This window comes from Bos mutus, chromosome 12, assembly GCF_027580195.1.
Source record: "Bos mutus isolate GX-2022 chromosome 12, NWIPB_WYAK_1.1, whole genome shotgun sequence".
Taxonomy (NCBI): domain Eukaryota; kingdom Metazoa; phylum Chordata; class Mammalia; order Artiodactyla; family Bovidae; genus Bos; species Bos mutus.
The window spans coordinates 30,993,066-31,013,841 of NC_091628.1; the positions used below are offsets into that span (position 1 = coordinate 30,993,066).

Here is a 20,776-nt window from a genome sequence, read left to right on the forward strand (position 1 = left end):
TCCATGGACTGTAGCACACCAGACTTCCCTGTCCTCCACCATCTCCAGGAGTTTGCTCAAATTCATGTCCATTGAGTTGGTGATGCTATCCAACCTACTCATCCTCTGCTGTCCCCTTCTTCTTTTGCCTTCAATCTTTCCCAGCATCAGGGTCTTTTCCAATGAGTCAGCTTTTTGCATCAGGTGTCCAAAGTACTGGAGCTTCAGCAACAGTCCTTTCAATGAATATTCAGGGTTGATTTCTTTAGGATTGACTGGTTTTATCTCCTTGTAGTCCAAGGGACTCTCAGGAGTCTTCTCCAACACCACAATTCGAATGCATCATCACCTTCTTTGGTGCTGAGCCTTCTTTATGGTCCAACTCTCACATTCATGCATGACTACTGGAAAAACCATAGCTTTGACTAGACAGACTTTGTCAGCAAGTGATGTCTCTGCTTTTTAATGCACTGTCTAGGTTGGTCATTGTTTTCTTTCCTAAGAGCAACAGTCTTTTAATTTCATGGCTGCGGTCATTGTGCACAGTGATTGAGGAGCCCAAGAAAATAAAATCTGTCACTGCTTCCACTTTTTCCCCTTCATGAAGTGATGGGACCAGATGCCATGATCTTAGTTTTCTGAATATTGAGTTGTAAGCCAGCTTAAAATATTACTAGTTTTAAAATATTTTTGATAATGGCTACTACTTCTGAGCAGTAGGATCAAGGGAATTTTACTTTTTGTTTTCATATGCTTCTGCATTATTTCCACTTTTAATGAAGATCTCATACATTGTTTTTATAATAAAAAACAAAAGCCATGAAACCAAAAACAAAATGAAAATAATTTGTCTGCTCTATGAAGGAATAAGGAAAGCAACCAGCTGAGTACAAACAATTCCACAAGCATAACTTTGATCGAAAGTTTCATGATCCTGTCCCTGTAGGAACACGGAGCTGCCGAGAAAATTTCTCTGTGGTTCAGGGAACTCTTGATGGCACAGAAAATTAGGGCAATTAGTCAAGAATACAGTGGCTTCTGCAATTTTCTTGCAATGTGGACTCAGAGTAAATAATTTTTAAGTACACTGTAAACTTTCATTTTACTCCGTAAGATCCCAGAGTACCTACTGAAATGGAGCAGGACCCGATGGTCCTTGCCCCCACATCCCATCCCCTGCCCCAGGTCCTCTGCCTGTCTTCTGTCTGTGGAAAAATTTAGCCAAAGAATAAGTTTAATCAGAGAAGTGAGAACATGCAGAAATAGAGGAAAACAGTCACAGGAGACCAAATAATGATAGTTTAGTCTGTAAGCATAGCCAAGGACCTTTAGGTCCTTCTCAAGAGCTATGGATAATATTCTGAACCATGTGCCGTGAGCTGTCTCATAGATACTGAAACCTCCACCAGGTGGAGGCTAACTATATAATGACTAGACTGTAGCCGTGACATAAGCTGTAACAATTCTGAGAACCGGCCTCAAGGAAATTGGGAGCATGCCCTGGAACTGAAGGCTAACTGTACTTAAAACAAGATGGCGCTGGTCAGACCCCCAATGACCAATTTCAAGATGACTGTCAGAGCTGACTGTGCTGTTTCTGCCTACAGCCCCCTCCCTCCATCTATAAAAGCTCTTGCCCCCTGGTTGGACTTTGGACAGGCATCTGCCTTCCCACCCCTCAACTCTGCCCCATCCTGCCCCTTACCCCATGCGGCTGTGTGTGTGCAAAGTCCAGAACCCTGTCACTGCAGCTCTTGGAGCGGGGGCAGAAGAAGGCGGCAGTGGGGAGAGAAAGGCTGGTCTCCCTCCGGTCTCAGAGGAGAAGTCATAGAGTTTCATTTGAAACTGACAGTCACTGACAGCAGTCACCTATTTCCAGACAATCCCTAAAGCGTTTCACCATAAACAGAGCAGCAAACAGCCTCTCAGAGGCTTAGGTCGAAAGGAGCTCCCTGGCAAAGCTCCTGGACACTGCTCCTCGGTGGAGGAAAGAAGAGCGTGTGAGCTCAGCTTCTCCTGGACACGGGCCTTCCACATGCAAGACTCCAACACGTGCTGCTCCAAGACCCACCTCGTGTTTTCTTACAACCTGCTCATCACGGATGCTTAACGCCAAGTCCACCTGAGCAGAGCCCTGAGCCCAGGACCAGAGCCCCCCAGTCAAGAGCGGTGGATGAGCACGAGGCTGTGCTCTTAAAAATGTGATGACAAATGACAATGCTTAATTCAGAATCCTCAGGGAGCACATCAAAATGAAAAGAAAAAATTCGATTATAGATAATGGTTAGAAAAATGCTCTATTTTTTTTTCATAAAAAGAAAAATGCTATATATATATTTTTTAATAAAATGAGCATATCAAGAAAAAAAAAATAATCAAAGGGAATTTTCATAGGCTCCTAACCTCACACACAATGGGCCACCAATCCCTGAAAATAAATCTCAGTAGAAGTAAGAAAAGATAAGAAACAAAAAGGATAAAGAAACCTGCACAGCCAGAGACTTTATGCTCCAACTGTCTAACTTTCTCATTCTATCCACTTGTGAAAGTGGAATTAATGGGGCTAATTCTAATTCCCCTAGCCCAACAGACCTGGCCCAGATGTCATGAAAGGCCCCGTTAGGAAGATGAAGAGGAACAGGAAGAAAAATGAAAGGTAAATGTGACAACAATGTAAGTTATGATTATCAGGCAATGGAGCTGCAGAAGGCGAATAGGAAAACATGAATGATGTAACCAGGAAGCAGGGATTCTGTTGTCACTTAGGAGATGGATAGAATGAGGGGCCATTTCAAGGAAAGATTTATAGGGACTGAATGGGTTGAAGAAAGGAAATATTATCTAGATAAAAACACAACAAATAAAAGAGGAACCTGGATGAGTTATAAATGAGAGGGGGGGTGAGAGAGGACTCCAGAGGGGTTGCAGAGATAAGAGAAAGAAACAGCTTTTAGCTGCCAATAGTAATATATTTTTTTACTGCAACTCTTGGCTTGCAGAATCTTAGTTCCCTGACCTGGGATCGAATCCATGCCCACTGCAGTGGGCTCTCAGAGTCTTAACCACTGGATGGCCAGAGAATCCCCATGCCAATAGTAGTTTTAAAAAATCAACAGAAATATCTGACATTGGTGGAAAATGGAGTTAATGAGGGAAACAGTCTAAATATACCTGAAATGAGGCTAGATTGAAACTATTAAAGGTTCATTCCATTTCCTACACCCTTTATTACATGTGTGAGGGAAGTGGAAATTCAAAGTAGAATAAAGGAGATTTCTGTGCTCAAATAAAGACCTACAAAAATCAGACTTGTAACAGAGATCTAATTATTTCCTGGGATAAGAGCAGGGATAATTTACTTTTGAAGACTGTTGTGAAAAGGTAAGAATGAAGGAGTGAGGTTTGGGGGAAAATACCATATCTATTTAAAAGTTTTATAATCCCCAAGTATGGACTTCCCTGGTGGTTCAGACAGTAAAGAATCTGTCTGCAATGCAGGAGACCTAGGTTTGATTCCTGGGTCTGGAAGATCCCTTGCAGAAGGAAACAGCAACCCACTCCAGGATTCTTACCTGAAGAATCCCATGAACAGAGGAGCCTGGTGGGCTATAGTCCATGGGATTGAAGGAGTCAGATACGACTGAGTGACTAAACCACTACCACCCACAACTGGCCTCAATCTTTCAGAGTAACTTTCTCAAATGGTCCTCATCATCCTCACCCAACTTATCTTTCAGTCAGGAGATCTCTTTCAAACCACCCAGCACCACCCCACCGGAACTCGAAGCCCTATGCTTGTGTTAAACTCTTTTTCCTTGGAGGTTCCTAACTATTGGCTGATATACTCTAACACTGTTCCTTGCTGTCACTACAGCTATAGTTACTGACTTTCACTTACTCCTAGACATGGTCTTCCTCTTACCTCAGGTCCTGCCATCAAGCTGGGAAATGTCCATGATCCCATGCACAACTCATTTGACATCCCAGCCTTTCAGTACTTAGACAACTGCCACTCTTCTAGGGTCTTCCCAGTAGTCATGTACAGATGTGAAAGTTGGACCATAAAGAAGGTTAAGCACCAAAAAATTGATACTTTCGAGTTGTGGTGCTGGAGAAGACTCTCGAGAGTTCCTTGGACAGCAAGGATATCAAACCAGTCAATCCTAAAGGAAATCAACCTTGAATAGTCATTGGAAGGACTGACACTGAAGCTCCAACACTTTGGCCACTTGATGTGAAGAGCTGACTTATTAGAAAAGACCTCGATGCTGGGAGAGAGTGAAGGCAAAACAAGAAGGGTGGCAGAGGATGAGATAGTTAGATTACATCAGGGACTCAATGGACATGAATCTGAGCAAACTCCAGGAGATAGTGGAGGTCAGGGGAATCTGGTAGGCTACAGACCACAGGGTCACAAAGAGTCAGGACATGCCTTAGCGACTGAACAACAACAACTCTTACTAGGCACCTTTAATCAGGAAACCTGGGTATCACCCTGCACCTTGGATCACCTAGAACCTTACCTCTGAAATTCACACACCCCACTTTGGCCGCAAATTTCTTCTTACAGTTGGTCACTTGGCTAAACCCAGAATTCTGATGCGGCAATCATTCCCCTGGGGATTGAGAAGGCGTCTTTCTTTCAGTGTTCAGGGGTGCTTTGGGAAAGTTAGGTACTACTCTAAAGTTCAACCTTGGTGCCTCTTCTTTTCCCCAGTCTTATGAAATCTCATGATGTGCCCGTCCCGTGAGGGTCTTTTTTCATTCATTATGCTGGGCACCTGGTAGGCTGTTCCAGTCCTACAGCGGAGGGAAATTTTCTTAAAATGTTGCTTTCATCATTTCCTCCCCTCTGATTTCTCTATTTTCTTTAAATTGGGTATAGCTGCTTCACCACGTTGTGTTCGTTTCCACTGTGGCACGAAGTGACCCAGCTCCATGTACATATACAACCCCTCCCTCCTGGACCTCCCTCCCGCCCGTCAGGAGGCACCAGGGAATTTTTAACCTTTTTACTTGGGCACTTTTAATACTAAGCAGATCATATTTGTATGGGGGAAATGCTAGCCCTGAAAGGCACGATTTTATTGTGTTCTTGAATTAATGGGAAAGTAAATTACTGGATAGAATAAGACAAATAATTCAGACCATTCCTTTCATTTGAACTTACCTAACTAAAACTGCCACGGTGAATAAAACCCAGTTTCTATTTAGGAAGTTTCGAAAAATCCAAGTACTTTTCCCACCACGATTTACTTATTCACATGTTCTCAGGACCTAACAGATCATGCAGAGTCTTGATTCCCCAGGAGAACTGGATTATTTTCCTCCCACAAATCCATCACAGGAATAGCTTTACTCATTATGTTCTGTGTGAAAGTGATTTCTCATTACTCACTTAGGACGTCAGGCCTGTTTATTATGTGGGGAGAAACAGATACTGGAGAAGAAATGAAAAAAGGAAAATAAGAAGTGGTTTCAAAATGTCAGGAATTCACCTGACTGTAAGGACTATTGTACTATAATTCTCTAATTTTTTTACAGCCTATGTTATGATTGTCTTTTATGATAATATTCATCTTTTTCTTCAAAATGTAAACTACCAATGTGGTAAATGATAACTCACAATTGAGACAGTGGCCACTATAAAATAGAAGCTATGGTGATAAAATAAAAGTTTTGCAGCTAGATTCCCAGGCTTGAAGTCAACCCAGAAATCTTCCGGTTTCATTACCCTTAGAAAATGACTTGATCTCTCTAATCCACAGCTTCCTAATCTATAAAATAAGGTTAAGAATAGTACCAGCACATCATAATAAGTAAGGATGCAATGAGATGGTGGGTCTGGCAAGCATACAGTAAGTACTCAAAACATGCTGGCAATTATTATTCTACTTGACGTCATGAACCATGACGTCAGGTTGGCCACTGTCCAGCTTGGATACACAGCAGGGTATTGTCACACTGCTGTTGTTCAGTTGCTCAGTCATATCTGACTCTTTGTGACCCCATGGACTGCGGCATGCCAAGACTACAGAATGAACTTCAGCTTCAGCATCAGTCGTTCCAATGAATATTCAGGACTGATCTCCTTTAGGATGGACTGGTTGGATCTCCTTGCAGTCCAAGGGACTCTCAAGAGTTTTCTCCAACACCACAGTTCAAAAGCATCGATTCTTCGGCGCTCAGTCTTCTCTGTCACATTACTTATTCTGCTGTCATTCATCCCCATCAACCTGCCATGTGGGTTGTTCAACAGTCAGAGCTACTTCTGAGACTGCTGCTGCTGCTGCTGCTGCTAAGTCGCTTTAGTCGTGTCTGACTCTGTGCGACCCCATAGACGGCAGCCCACCAGGCTCCCCCGTCCCTGGGATTCTCCAGGCAAGAACACCGGAATGGGTTGCCATTTCCTTCTCCACTTCTAAGACTGGGGGACTCTATATTTCATACTCCTGCATCTGGTAGTCATACACTGGCTTCTCATGTCCATCATGGGCTTTAGACTCTGATCAGCTGCTGAAGAGATTACTGATAACAAAGTGTGGGGCCTGAAATAGTGCTTGACACAAATATGCTGATCGATGGATCAAAGATGAATACACGAAGACTCTGCAATGTCCAAGAAATGTGTGATGTTTTGCCAGTTATCTTAGAAAAGGAATGGCTGGCATTTGTTTTTTCTTATTATATTTTCATTTTTCCTAGCCCCCCAACGTCATCACCCAAAGACAGTAAACAGGGTATTTGGTATTTCATCAGCATAAGGTAGCTAGTAAAACATACAAATCTGGAGAGAACTGGAAAGTTTTAAACACTGACATGTAATTAAAAGTGCCGTGCTCATCAGGCTAAGAGACGGGGCTACAGCATGGAAGCATTTTGCATAACAATGCACTTACAGTTCAGGAGGCAGAGTTATGAGGCACATAAATGTCAGAAATCACAACGCAAAAGCAGCTCCACAGGACCATTGGCACTAATTACTGCTGGCCCAGCTCCCATAGCTCTTGGAGGCTGACAAGCAGAGTGGGCACAATACCAGGTGTGCAACCTTTGAGATGCAATACGTGCATATACTCTTACGTGAGAGTTAGGGTTTTCTGCCCCACTTTGGAGGGGCCACCACATCATTTCAGGTTTCACACCAGCCTACAGGGGGCTTAATAGCAAGTGAGTCGTGGTATTTTACAAATTCTCGCTGGTACGATGGGCGTGTCCCATTGCACCTCCCAAATCATCAAAAATATCATCCGTGCTTCCATGAAAGAAACGGCAGATTAAGAGAAATATATCTTGTCCCTTACCTGGATCATTCTGTGACACTTCGATGATAATTTTTAAACAGCCCTCGAGGCCACTAAAGTGCCCAGAGGATGAGGTTATCAGAGCTTTAAACTCAAGTGTCCACACACAAAATCAAACTGTCCCAATGAACCACCTAAGGGGCAATGCTTGTGTGATGATGAAGAGGGGACCCACCAGTAAAAGCAGTGACTGAGGAAGCAGCTGTACATTTTCTGTACTTTTTTATTTTTGACCCTGTCTTTTTACCAGCTTTCCAGTTCTTCCACAAAAGGGTTGAAAGGGGAGAGGAGGCTGCACGTTTTCAAATTAACAAGCCATCTAGTGGTCAGCAGCCTAGGTTCAAGACTTTCAGTGGGGAGGGAGACCTGGGAACCTCTAATATTTACAAAGAGGGGATCTACATGGTCACCTGCACAGAACGCCATCCCCACTCCTGCCGCCTGGCAACTCGGACTGACCGGTTAGGTCTCTCCTGCATGCTTTTTGCACACTGTGTTAGGTCTGTTAAATACGCCTCCACCGTACACTCAGCGTGGGTGTGTGTCCACCCAGCCCTGTCCAACTCTTTGAGACCCCGTGGACTACAGCCCTTCAAGCTCCTCTGTCCAAGGGATTTCCCAGGCAAAAACACCCAAGTGGGTTGCCATTTCCCACTCCAGGGAATCAACCCAACCCAGGGATCGAACCCAAGTCTCCTGCATACATTTTTTACTGCTGAGCCACTGGGGAAGCCTGTTACTCTCAGCATAACCATAATTAAATACGTGTGTAAGTGTGAGTTTTATGCTTTTTTCTCCTGTGACACCAGCAGCCCTATAGAAACAAGGACTGTGTCTGTCCCATTCACGTGATGTCCCCCAGCATCCAACACAGAGCTCAACTCAGAGAAGGTGCTCTCGAAACCTCCATGGAATGAATGGAAGCCCATCCACACCTCCCCTGACTTTGCCCGGCCCAGAGTGACTGAGCTGGACTCTGGGGTCATAGCATGGGACTCCCAGAGCCTTCTGGCCTGGTGGGGAGGAAGCTCTCCACCCACTGCTGGCCAGAAAGAACAGCAAACAGGCCTTCCAAGACACCCACAAACATCACCCTCTGAACCATGCAATGGATAGTCACTCCATCCATCATCCCGCCATATTTTCCTATCTCTGGGACCTCATGCAAAGGAACAGGCCTCAAATGTATCACCTTAATTTTTCTCCCACTAATGTTCTTTCTAACACTTCTACTCTCCTGTAAACACCTCCACCCCCAAGCCATTGCAGGTCCCTCTGTTGGCTTCACGAGGACTGATGAGCTAAAGCTGGGGGAACCATGGGGACCCCGTCTCAGGGAGAACACAGCCAACACCAAGTGATAACACCCCCTGTACTGAAGAGCCCAGTGCAACCTAATTGCTCTGGGCTTGTCCCCTGCAGGTCCCACGCCTGGGTCAGCATGGGCTTCCACACTGTGCGGTGCCATGACTCTCTCACCGTCAGAACTGCCTCTCAGAGTCGTTTCCATTAAAGGAGCATACGTCACCTGCTATGGTGAGAACAAGTCCCCAACATCCAGATCCAAGATGCCCATGGCAAAGTGAGCCCTTTACCTGTCCTGTCTTGTCCTAAAGTTGCATATTTTGTTTCAGCAAGTTCTTACTGAGTCTCTTTATTTAGATGTGCCCAGAGAGGGGAGATGATGCTTGGCCAGACTGGAGGGAGGGTGAGGAGACATGTTAGAGCAGGCTGTTTACAGAACCCAGAACATCCAAGTGCTCGGTAAACACATTCTGACGGTGCAGACACGCTACTGGTATTTTTACACTATGAAGAAAGAAGAAAGTGTTAGTCTGTCAGTCGTGTCTAACTCTTTGCAACTCTATGGACTGTAGCTCACCAGGCTCCTCTGCCCATGGAATTCTCCAAGCAAGAATACTAGAGTGGGTTGCCATTCCCTTCTCCAGGGGATCTTCCCGACTCAGGGATCAAATCCGGGTCTCCTGTATTACAAGCAGATTCTTTACCATTTGAGCCACCAGGGAAGGCTATAGTATACCCAGAAATAGGAATTCTCAGGTGATGCAGTGGTGAAGAACCCGCCTGCCAATGCAGGAGATGCAAGAGATGCAGGTTCAATCCCTGTGTTGGGAAGATCCCCTGGAGGAGGAAATGGCAATCCACTCCAGTATTCTTGCCTGGAAAACTCTATGGACAGAGGAACCTGGTGGGCTATAGTCCATGGGGCTGCAAAGAGTCGGACGCAACTGAGCGAGCACACACACACGCCAAAAAACACCTACATCTGTGATTTTAATACAGAAATAATAACCTGCTTTTAAAGAAGTAAAATAATTTTTGTGATACAAGTGGAGCTTCTGTACCCACAAAGCAACAGCCTCACTATTCCCAGAGAATTTTTTCCTTAGGGGGAGAGAAACCGAAACAATAAGACATCAGCTGTTCATTCTCTGTATAGCCATACGAAATCCTTCTATATAGCTGAGTCTGAATAAAGGAATTTTATTTTCCATAATACATCGTGTCAACATGACACAATCAGAAGGCATATTGACCAAGCAGTATCCTATCATCAGATCAACACTTCAACTGAAAATATTCTCCCCTTTGCTACAACAACTGCAGACCAGTTAGGAAAGTCAATGGGTAAAGCCTGAATATTTGTGCAAAATTACATAGATCAACATCCTGGTGAGATGTTGTATTTGACATACGAACAACAGAACAGCTTTTCATGAAAATTCAGAGACAAAGAGTCACTAAAAGACTAAGGTTAAGTTTCTAAAATTCTTCTCTTTATATAGCAATGGAGAGGGTGTTCCATACTTTTTTTTTTTTAACCATTAGCACTAAATCCATGACAGTTTCCTTTGTCATCATACTGATGTCAAAGAAGCTAAGATCTTTATTAACTTATAGGAAGATGATATTCTGGGAGTAGATCTTGCTCAGTACAGTGTTATTAGTTCTCAGCCTGTGACTGAAAGCCCAGGGAAAGAAGGGACGTGGACAGAATCCAGAATGGATTGTAGGGGATCAGGGTGCAGTGTGTGCATAACTAGCATTGTCCCAGAAAGAAGACTCACTCGCTCAGTTCTAAGGCGGTGGATGAACCTAAAGCCTATTATACAGAGTACAGTAAGTCAGAAAGAGAAAGATGAATACTAACACATATATATGGAATCTGGGAAGATGGGACCGACGATCCTATGTGCAAGGCAGCAAAGGAGACACAGATGTAAGGAACAGACTTTTGGACTTAGTGGGAGAAGGAGAGGGTGGGATGATTTGAGAGAAGAGCATTGAAACATATACACTACGAGCCAGCGGGAGTTTGATGAATGATGCAGGGCACCCAAAGCCCGTGCTGTGGGACAACCCGGAGTGATGGGGTGGGGAGGGAGGTGGGGGGGGTTCAGGATGTGGTGGACACATGTATATCTATGGCTGATTCATACCGATGTATGGCAAAATCCATCACAATATTGTAAAGTAATTAACTTCCAATTAAAATAAGTTAATTTAAAAAAAGGAAGACTCAATCTCAACCTTTATTTTTCAATGACAGTTATTTCAATAAAATGTAATTAACTGGCTTCCATCTGAGTAAGAATGCCTAAGCAACACAGCACAGAGGTTAGGTATATAGGTTTTAAGTGAATTTGAATATCTTTTCATATATTTATGGCCACTGACCACTTTGTTCTTCTATTGTCTAAGTCACCCATTCATATATTTTACCTATTTTTTCAAATTAAGTTGTATTTTTTCTATTGATTTTCATATTAAAACTTTGTTGCAGCATTTTCATTCAGTCTATCAACCTTCTTAATTCTATGATGTTCATTATTGCAGACAATTTAAAATTTGTATGTAGTTAAATCTTTTTTTTTAAAGGTTTCCAGGTTTTATATCATGTTCAGGAAGGCCTTCCCTATTCCCAAATTTTAAACTATTTCAATTATTTTATTATCAGAAAAGATATGCTTAAAAATATACTATTAAAGTTGTCCATTATGTTGTTCAACGTAATTTTTTAAAAATTCACAAAATTAAAATCGTACATACACGTTTGTGCTAAAAAACAAGTTCTCTCTTCTGATAAAGTGCCACACTCTATTTTTTTCCCCCCTAATTATGCTTTTTCTTTTGCTCTTGCAGCCAGGAAGCTCTGAGTCCAGTTTTATCAGGCTCTTCTCTTTTTTATTACTTGGATTTTTAATCCTCTGGGCCCTTTACTGCATGCTACCTTGTATCTTTGCTGAAATCAGAAAGTGATTACAAAATAAACAAATTAGAAAATGATTAAACAAATAAAGAGAAAGTGATTAAGTGATTTTAAAAGTCTATTATATTTAATTTAAACTTTTTTGGGTCATTTGTTTCTTAACCCATCTTTTAAAAAAAATATTGCTTTATTTCAGCTGCACCGAGTCTAACTGCAGCACACAGGATCTTTAGCTGTGGCATGTGGGACCTAGTGCCTTGACCAGGGACAGAACCTGGCCCCTGCACTCGGAGCACAGAATCTTAGCCACTGGACCACCAGGGAAGTCCCCCTTAATCCATCTTACAATGACTTCCTGGTCTGCTAGAATTAACTGACAGCCAGCTGATAAGATTACAGATCTCTTGTTCTCACTCTAATTGTTGTTGTTCAGTCACTCAGTTGTGTCCAACTCTCTGACCCCATGGACATCAGCACACCAGGCTTCCCTGTGCTTCACTATTTCCCCGAGTTTGCCCAAACTCATGTCAACTGAGTCAGTGATGCCATCCGACCATCTCATCCTCTGTCATCCCCTTCTTCTCCTGCTTTCAATCTTTCCCAGCATCAGGGTCTTCTCAGATGAGTCCGTTCTTTGCACCAGGTGGCCAAACACTTCAGCTTCAGCATCAGTCCTTCCAGTGAATATTCAAGGTTGACTTCCTTTAGGATTGACTTGTTTAATCTCCTTGCTGTCCAAGGGACACTCTAATTATTAGTGTACAATTCTGTTTACCTTATTGTGACTGTTCTAATTATTCTTGAATCTAAGTCACCTATGGCTTAAAGCAAGTGTTTAAAATGTTTCCTGAATAAACAAACCAGAAAAAAGTTACTCACAGAAAAAACTCACATCAGAAATCTAGGTTAAAAGAAACAGCCCAAGCATTCCCCAGGCATGTTCTATTGTGGGTACATATTGCATTTGAAGACATGGATGACAGTAATTGAACAGTTGACCCAAAGACACAAGAGCTTGCCATCATTAGCCTGGAATCACCAAGGGAAAGAAGTGACACATCACAGTTTAGAAATACCAGCATGAGTTAAAACAAGGGTTGGTGTTACCCAAGTAATTAGAATAACCCAAATACCCTACAGTCCCAAGAAACCCAATTATTTGGAATTTAACTGTAATTTGCATGCCTGCCTTCTGCTTTTTAATTAGCCTGATGACAGAACAAGGCAATGGGAAAGCTGATTTGGTATTAGGAACTACATTTTATTTAAATGAAAAATTCATACCTATAGGATAAATGCAAAGTTAAAATTCAGTAATAAAATGTATCTTTTAATCATAATTTTTAAATTGTTATTAAATTAGGTGTTGGAGTGAGATGAAAGTTAGAAGAGAATGTCCTGAAATCTCTCATCTTCTGCTCTATTTTCCCAATCCACACTTTCCCCAGATGAGTCCATTTCACAGGGGCCACAGCCAAGGGTTTACACAGAGGCTGGGGTGGGGTCCTCCATCTAGCAAATGGTGGTAATTAACTCTTGTTCTAAACACCTTAACACCTCCTCCTTGTCAATAATGGGAAAATGTATAAGAAGTTTTATGTCTTTGGAAAATCAAATGCAGAGCCTTATGTGTATTAAGTTATGTGCTATGTGCTCAGTTGTGCGCTCTTTGTGACCCCATGGACTGTAGCCCACCAGGCTCCTCTGTCCGTGGGATTTCCCAGGCAAGGATATTGGAGTGGGTGCCATTTCCTTCTCCAGAGGATCTTCCTGACCCAGGGATTGAACATTGGCAGGCAGATTCTTTACCACTGAGCCACCTGGGAAGCCCAGGAATTTACTAGAAATGCAATTTCTGAGGCTTCACCCCAGACCCACTGAATAAGTCACTCAGGACGAGAGCCAGTAATCTTTTCTAACAAGCTCTACAGGTAGTTTTGAGGCACTAAAATTTGATAAACACAGGTCTACAGGATTTATTCAACAACTGTATTTTAACTCACTGTAGGCTTGTCTACTTATTTTCTATTTAAACCCAAACCAAACATGTTAAGAAACTGGAACTAAAAGAGAGTCATAGGTCGTGTGACATTCATTCACTGATTTGTTGATTCATCCGACTGTTAACGAATAGATGCTAAGTAGCCACTGGGAGTTAGTCACTGAGGCGACTGCAGGATCAGGGATACTGGGCTAAATAAATGGGACAAGGTCACTGTCCCCGGGAGCTTTCCCTCCACTGAGGAAGAAAAAACCAAACAGGTCAATTTACATGTCCCCAGCTGGGAGGGACTGGGGGCAGGAGGAGAAGGAAACAACGGAGGATGAGATGTCTGGATGGCATCACTAACTCGATGGACGTGAGTCTGGGTGAACTCCGGGAGATGGTGATGGACAGGGAGGCCTGGCGTGCTGCGATTCATGGGGTCGCAAAGAGTCGGACACGACTGAGCGACTGAACTAAACTGAACTGAGAGGGGATTATGAGGTGATGCTCCATTGAAGTGATCAGGGAAATGCAAATTAAAATAACACTGAAATATAATTTCACTCCCATTAAATGGACACTTTTTTTTTTTAAATGATAAGTATCTATTCTTATCAGCGATATGGGTGGAAATGAAGCCTTTGAAAAGGAATCCAGTCATATCCATTAACACATCAAGCACAGCCATCCCACTCCTGGGGATCAATCTTGTAGAAAGAATGTCACCTGTTCAAGGACATGTACCGAAGCATCAGTTAATAGTGGCAAATGCGAGTTACAAAGTGAATGCCTGCCGGTAGGGGAATGTCTGAATAGATCATGGTATAGCCACACTAGGCAACCAGTGGAAAACAGCCATGCACTGACTTTGAGGGCAGCTCTATGACGTGCCTTCAGTAAGGAAAGTGACATGTAGAAAAATGTATAGGACTTCCCTGGTGGTCTGGTGGTTAAGACTCCGCCTTCTAAAGCAGGGGATGTGGGTTTGATCCCTGGTCAGGAAGCTAAGATCCCACATGCCTCTTGGCCAAAAAAAAAAACCAAACAAACAAAACATAAAACATAAGTAGTATTGCAACACATTCAATAAAGACTTTAAAAATGGTCCACATCAAAAAAAAAAAAAAATAGGTACAATGCAAGTTTACTTTTAGGAACCAGGCCCATCTATGTGTACATATCGCTGGTACATGAGCACAGGAGCATAGAAGAATAACACGGAGGAATGAACACCGTCAGAGGTGAACCATCTAACGTGGATTCAGGCTCAAGACCCAGGCTCCCTCACTCTCAGTATCTTCCTACACGTAGTGCAGAAGATGAGGCTAAGCCACACTCTGGATGCTTGGACATCCTGAAGGCAAACACACATGCGTGAGACACGGGAGGAGAAGGCAGGCGGGGGCCACATCCAGCAGCTTCAGCTGCTGACAAGCACCTTCACGTGTCACACCTTTACATCAGTTGAGTCCCCTGCGTCTGTCACTAGCTTCCCAGGTCAGGAGGGGCATTGGCTTTGCTGGCCTGGACACGGCAAGCACAACATGACTCTGGAGCCAGCCTTCTGCCATAGCTGCTGATCCCTGCATCCCGGCCTGGATGGAACTAGCCTGGAATGTGCAGGGGGACAGAACCCCTACATCCCTGTTGAGGCAGCAGTGTTCCCCCAGGGACCATGTGATCACTCCCGGGTTGCAGAGTCTGTAGCTAGCTCCCACCATCCTTCCAGTGATAGATTTCATCAGCACCTGCTTCCCTAAGCAAAATGAGCCTAAATGAGCTTGACCCTTTTTTTTTTTTTGGCACTGGAATCTGTGATTTGATGGGTTACCAGTCACTAGGAGGAGTAAGAAGGAGTTTTAAGAATTTAAACACAGGAATAGATGAAAGTGCCTTGAGAATCGTGGTACTATTATTACCACTAATATTAAAAGCCACCGGAAAGACATCTGTCATCCCGTCTAAACAGCTGATGTACCCAGAGGCTCTCAGAAAAAGCTCTCCACTGCAGTTTCTCTGCAGCATGAGTCTTACCAGCCGGTGTGGATGTGGATTTCGGTGCCGGAAGCAAACTCCTGCGGGGTGTGGTCGCGCTGGAGGAAACTGGAGGGGCTGCCCGGCCAGCCCCCTTGGGTGTGTCTTTGGCAGGGAGAGCTGCCTTTAGAGGTGGCTGGTCTTCAGTTCCAAAGGATGAACCTGCAGGAGGCAGACTGTGCGTTAATGACAGTGTCATGAAAAACGGGTAGACCCCTTGCTGGTCACCACCACCTATCTATCCCTGAAGCCTCCACCTGCATCAGAACTTGACCCAACTCCTGATGAGTGGCCTTGAAAAGCATTTCTCTGGGATGAGATGTGGAAAAAGAGGTTGCCTTCAGTCACTGCAGGGAAGTCTGTCCTCCAAACCCACACGCCACAGGCTCCACCAAAGCCAAGAACAGCTTCGCTCCACTGAAGATTTTACACACACACACACACACATACGCACACGCATGCACACACAATTTGCTTTTCTGGATGTGCAGCTGCATACACAGGCTTCCCAGATGGTTCAGTGGTAAAGAACCCACCTGCCAATGCAGGAGACACAGGTTTGATCCCTGGGTCAGGAAGAGTCCCTGGAGAAGGAAATGGCAACCCACTCTAGTATTCTTGCCTGGAAAATCCCATGGAGAGAGGAGCCTTGTGGGTGATAGTCCATAGGATCACAAAAGAGTCGGACATGACTGAACAACTAAACAACAAGCTGTACACACATATGATAAGCATTCATTTTATAACTGTCAGAGGATGAGCAACACTTTTCTGAAAACCAATGTAAGTGTCCCAGAGGAGATGAGAGTAAGGACACACACACGTACGCCGCTGGTCCAGAAGAGGATTCAGGGCTCCCTGAAACCCACTCATTTCATCTTCAGAATAAGGGCCTTGGGATAAAGGGAGATGGGTGAGAAGCATGCAGGCAGAGAATCCCCTTGAAATTCACGAAGCTTTTGATCTGACAAGCCGAGGCCTCATCAAACTAAGGGGGCTACCCTAGTGGCTCAGTGGTAAAGAACCTGCCTGTCAATGCAGGAGATGCAAATTCCATCCCTAGGTCTGAAGATCCCCTGGAAAAGGAAATGGCAACCCACTCCAGGATTCTTGCCTGGAAAATCCCAAGGACAGAGGAGCCTGGCAGGCTATAGTCCATGGGGTTGCAAAGAGTCAGACACGACTGAATGACTAAACAGCAGCAACAGCATCAAATTAAGAGGACCCTGCATTAGAGCCCAGTTTATTGCAAAGGCAGAAGATGTCTATTGGTCATTTCAGTTTTCTATTCAACATAGAAACAGGCTCTGTGTCAACAGAATAGCTTCTTTATGATGGGCTGCTCTGAAGACAGGGCATACTGGGATTTGTGTCAGATTTAAATGCCAGAATGGTCGTGGCCCATTTTTTCTCCTCTATAAATTTTTAAACCTACTATGCTGGCTATATGTGTAATCTCTTAAAGACAATATATGACACCACCATCTATTCCTATTAAAGGATAAATCTTCTCTCCGACATACATCACAGCAGGATCCTCTATGACCCACCTCCCAGAATATTGGAAATAAAAGCAAAAATAAACAAATGGGACCTAATTAACCTTAAAAGCTTCTGCACATCAAAGGAAACTATTAGCAAGGTGAAAAGACAGCCTTCAGAATGGGAGAAAATAATAGCAAATGAAGCAACCGACAAACAACTAATCTCAAAAATATACAAGCAACTCCTACAGCTCAACTCCAGAAAAATAAACGACCCAATCAAAAAATGGGCCAAAGAACTAAATAGACATTTCTCCAAAAAGACATACAGATGGCTAACAAACACATGAAAAGATGCTCAACATCACTCATTATCAGAGAAATGCAAATCAAAACCACTATGAGGTACCATTTCACACCAGTCAGAATGGCTGCGATCCAAAAGTGTACAAATAATAAATGCTGGAGAGGGTGTGGAGAAAAGGAACCCTCTTACACTGTTGGTGGGAATGCAAACTAGTACAGCCACTATGGAGAACAGTGTGGAGATTCCTTAAAAAACTGGAAATAGAACTGCCTTATGATCCAGCAACCCCACTGCTGGGCATACACACTGAGGAAACCAGAAGGGAAAGAGACACGTGTACCCCAATGTTCATCGCAGCACTGTTTATAATAGCCAAGACATGGAAGCAACCTAGATGTCCATCAGCAGATGAATGGATAAGAAAGCTGTGGTACATATACACAATGGAGTATTACTCAGCCATTAAAAAGAATACATTTGAATCAGTTCTAATGAGGTGGATGAAACTGGAGCCTATTATACAGAGTGAAGTAAGCCAGAAGGAAAAACATAAATACAGTATACTAACGCACATATATGGAATTTAGAAAGATGGTAACAATAACCCGGTGTATGAGACAGCAAAAGAGACACTGATGTATAGAACAGTCTTATGGACTCTGTGGAGAGGGAGAGGGTGGGAAGATTTGGGAGAATGGCAATGAAACATGTAAAATATCATGTAGGAAACGAGTTGCCAGTCCAGGTTCGATGCATGATGCTGGATGCTTGGGGCTGGTGCACTGGGACGGCCCAGAGGGATGGTATGGGGAGAGAGGAGGGAGGAGGGTTTGGGATGGGGAACACATGTATACCTGTGGCGGATTCATTTTGATATTTGGCAAAACTAATACAATTATGTAAAGTTTAAAAATAAAATAAAATTGGAAGAAAAAAAAAAAAAAAAAGGATAAATCTTCTAAATGCACCTCTGAGTAACAGCTGCAAAGACTAATCTACCAAATTAAATAGAAAGCCTGAATATACTGAGATTACTGCCTGTTGGGATGAAAACTATCCAGTTAGGAACGTGACTGTCTACCATGGAAAATACACACTGACAGCTGGAAGATATATATGTAATTGTAGTGAAAGATTAAAGTTTTTGTTTCTATCATTTTAAAAGGATAGCCCTAACATTCTATGCAGATAGGGCCTGCATCAAAATGATAATATTATTAAAATGGCTTTAGTGTTCAAATGTTCAGGAGTTTAATTCAACCCCTCAGAGTAAGAGATGGCTGCTTTCCTCCCTCTGAAGACCTGAAAGTCTGTTTAAAATGAGTGAAATCTGTTTTGTCTCTTAATAAAACAGTATTTAGGAAGGAAGAATAAAGATGGCTATTTCCTAACACAGAACCTATGCCCTATAGTTCTCTGAAGGTCCTGTGTAAGGTTTTAAATAGTTCTAAACAGGGCTATCACTTTGCCAACAAAGGTCCATGTTGTCAAAGCTATGGTTTTTCCAGTAGTCATGTACGGATGTGAGAGTTGGATCATAAAGAAGCTGAGTGCCGAAGAATTGATGCTTCTGAACTGTGGTGCTGGAGAAGACTCTTGAGAGTCCCTTGGACTGCAAGGAGATCAGACCAGTCCATCCTAAAGGAAATCAACCCTGAATATTCACTGGAAGGACTGACGCTGAAGCTCTAATTTTTTGGCCAAGTGATGCAAAAAGTCAACTTATTGGAAAAGACCCTGATGTTGGGAAAGATTGAGGGCAGGAGAAGGTGGTGACAAAGGATGAGATGGTTGGATGGCATCAATGACTCAATGGATATGAGTTTGAACAAACTCTTGGAGATGGTAAAGGACCAGGAAGTCTGGCGTGCTGCAGTCCATGGGGTCACAAAGAGTCAGACATGACTTGGGGACTGAACAAAAACAACGAAAGACAGGGATAGGAAATACATTTGATTCACACAAACAGTACAAAGATGATGACACTCAGGGCACACTGTACCCTGAATTTCAGATTTAAAAGTAAGCACAGGAGCAGAAAAAATGAAACCAGACCACTGCCACACAGTACACAAAAATCAGGTCAAAATGTATTAAAGACCTGAATACAAGACCTGAAACCATGAAACTCCTAGAAGAAAGCACAGGCAGTACACACTCTGTGACCCCGGTCTTAGCAGTATCGATCCACAAATGTCTCTTCAGGGAAGGGAAACAAAAGCAAAAATAAACAAACAAGATGATATCAAACTAAAAAGCTTCTGCACAGTGAAGGAAACCATCAATAAAATTAGGAGACAACCTACCAAATGGGAGAAGATATTTGCAAGTAATATATCCAATAATGAGTTAATATCCAAAATATTTAAAGAACTCATACAACTCAACAACCCTATTAAAAATACGCAGAGGAGCCGAATAGACATTTTTACAAAGAAAATATATAGATGGCCAACAGAGGCATGAAAAATTTCAACATCACTAAATTCACATGGAATTAGCTAATGTTCAGCCTCCTGCTGACATACTGCCAGAATAATCTACCTACGGAAAACTGCACTGGAAGTTGAACATCAAATCTTTCACATGGCATCTTTTATTTAACAGTTTATTAAATATTCTTAAGAAGGGGAATATTTTGTATCAGAGTTCAAATACCCTTTTATCAAATCCTTTTGTGCTCGGTATTATTCTCTTACATGAAATTTATAATTCAGTGAACATCTCAATTTGGAAATTCTGCTGTTATCCAGGCTGGGAAGTAATTCATCTGTTTGAAGTATGAAGTGTCAAGGAAGCTTTGTACTCCCCTTTGAGAGAAGTCTTGAATTACCAAAAAAATAAAATGAAACAAGATAATATAATAAAATAAAACTGAACTCCCTTCTTGTCCATTATTGTGGGAGACAGTTGGCAGTAGCGAATACCCCTCTTTGAAAACCAGCTGAAGTTGACCAGCACTTAAAGACACTTTATTGAGTAAATGACAAGTCCTCTGAATTTGCAAAGGGCTGCTGAATTCTGTAACTGCTCTAGTATTTGACAACAATGCAGACAATATCAAACCACTGCTCGATAAAAGGAGAAAGCAACTGGAAATGAACCATGGCTGTGTCAGCCAGAGATGCTCCTGAGGACCCAGCCAGTGGGAGTGGTCCACGCGTGTAACTAGCCATCCCATTCTCAACCAGCCCGAGTCTCCTGCAGTGGATAAGCATGCACGAATGATGAGTCTGAGTAGATGTGGGCCTGCACCACGGACAGAGGAGGATGTGTGAAAATTCAGGCCAGACAAGGCGGCACTGCAAGAATAAAAGTCCCTGGAAGGATCTGAGACACCAGAAGGAGGAAGGGTAGATATACAGGAGCCCTGAGAGCACCCCACAAAGTGATGAGTGTGTCCCCCCAACCTGCTGCAAAGGATGATTCTGACCATGACTGCAGCCAGGG

The 20,776-nt window shown here is 43.1% G+C and overlaps 1 protein-coding gene across 1 annotated transcript in view; it reads right to left on the reverse strand.

Moving 5' to 3' along the window:
- MTUS2 (microtubule associated scaffold protein 2) overlaps nt 1-20,776 on the reverse strand; it is a 383,765-nt gene that overhangs the window by 125,424 nt on the left and 237,565 nt on the right. Inside the window, 1 exon segment of the mRNA XM_070380475.1 lies at nt 15,536-15,697. Coding sequence (XP_070236576.1) covers nt 15,536-15,697 — 162 coding nt within the window.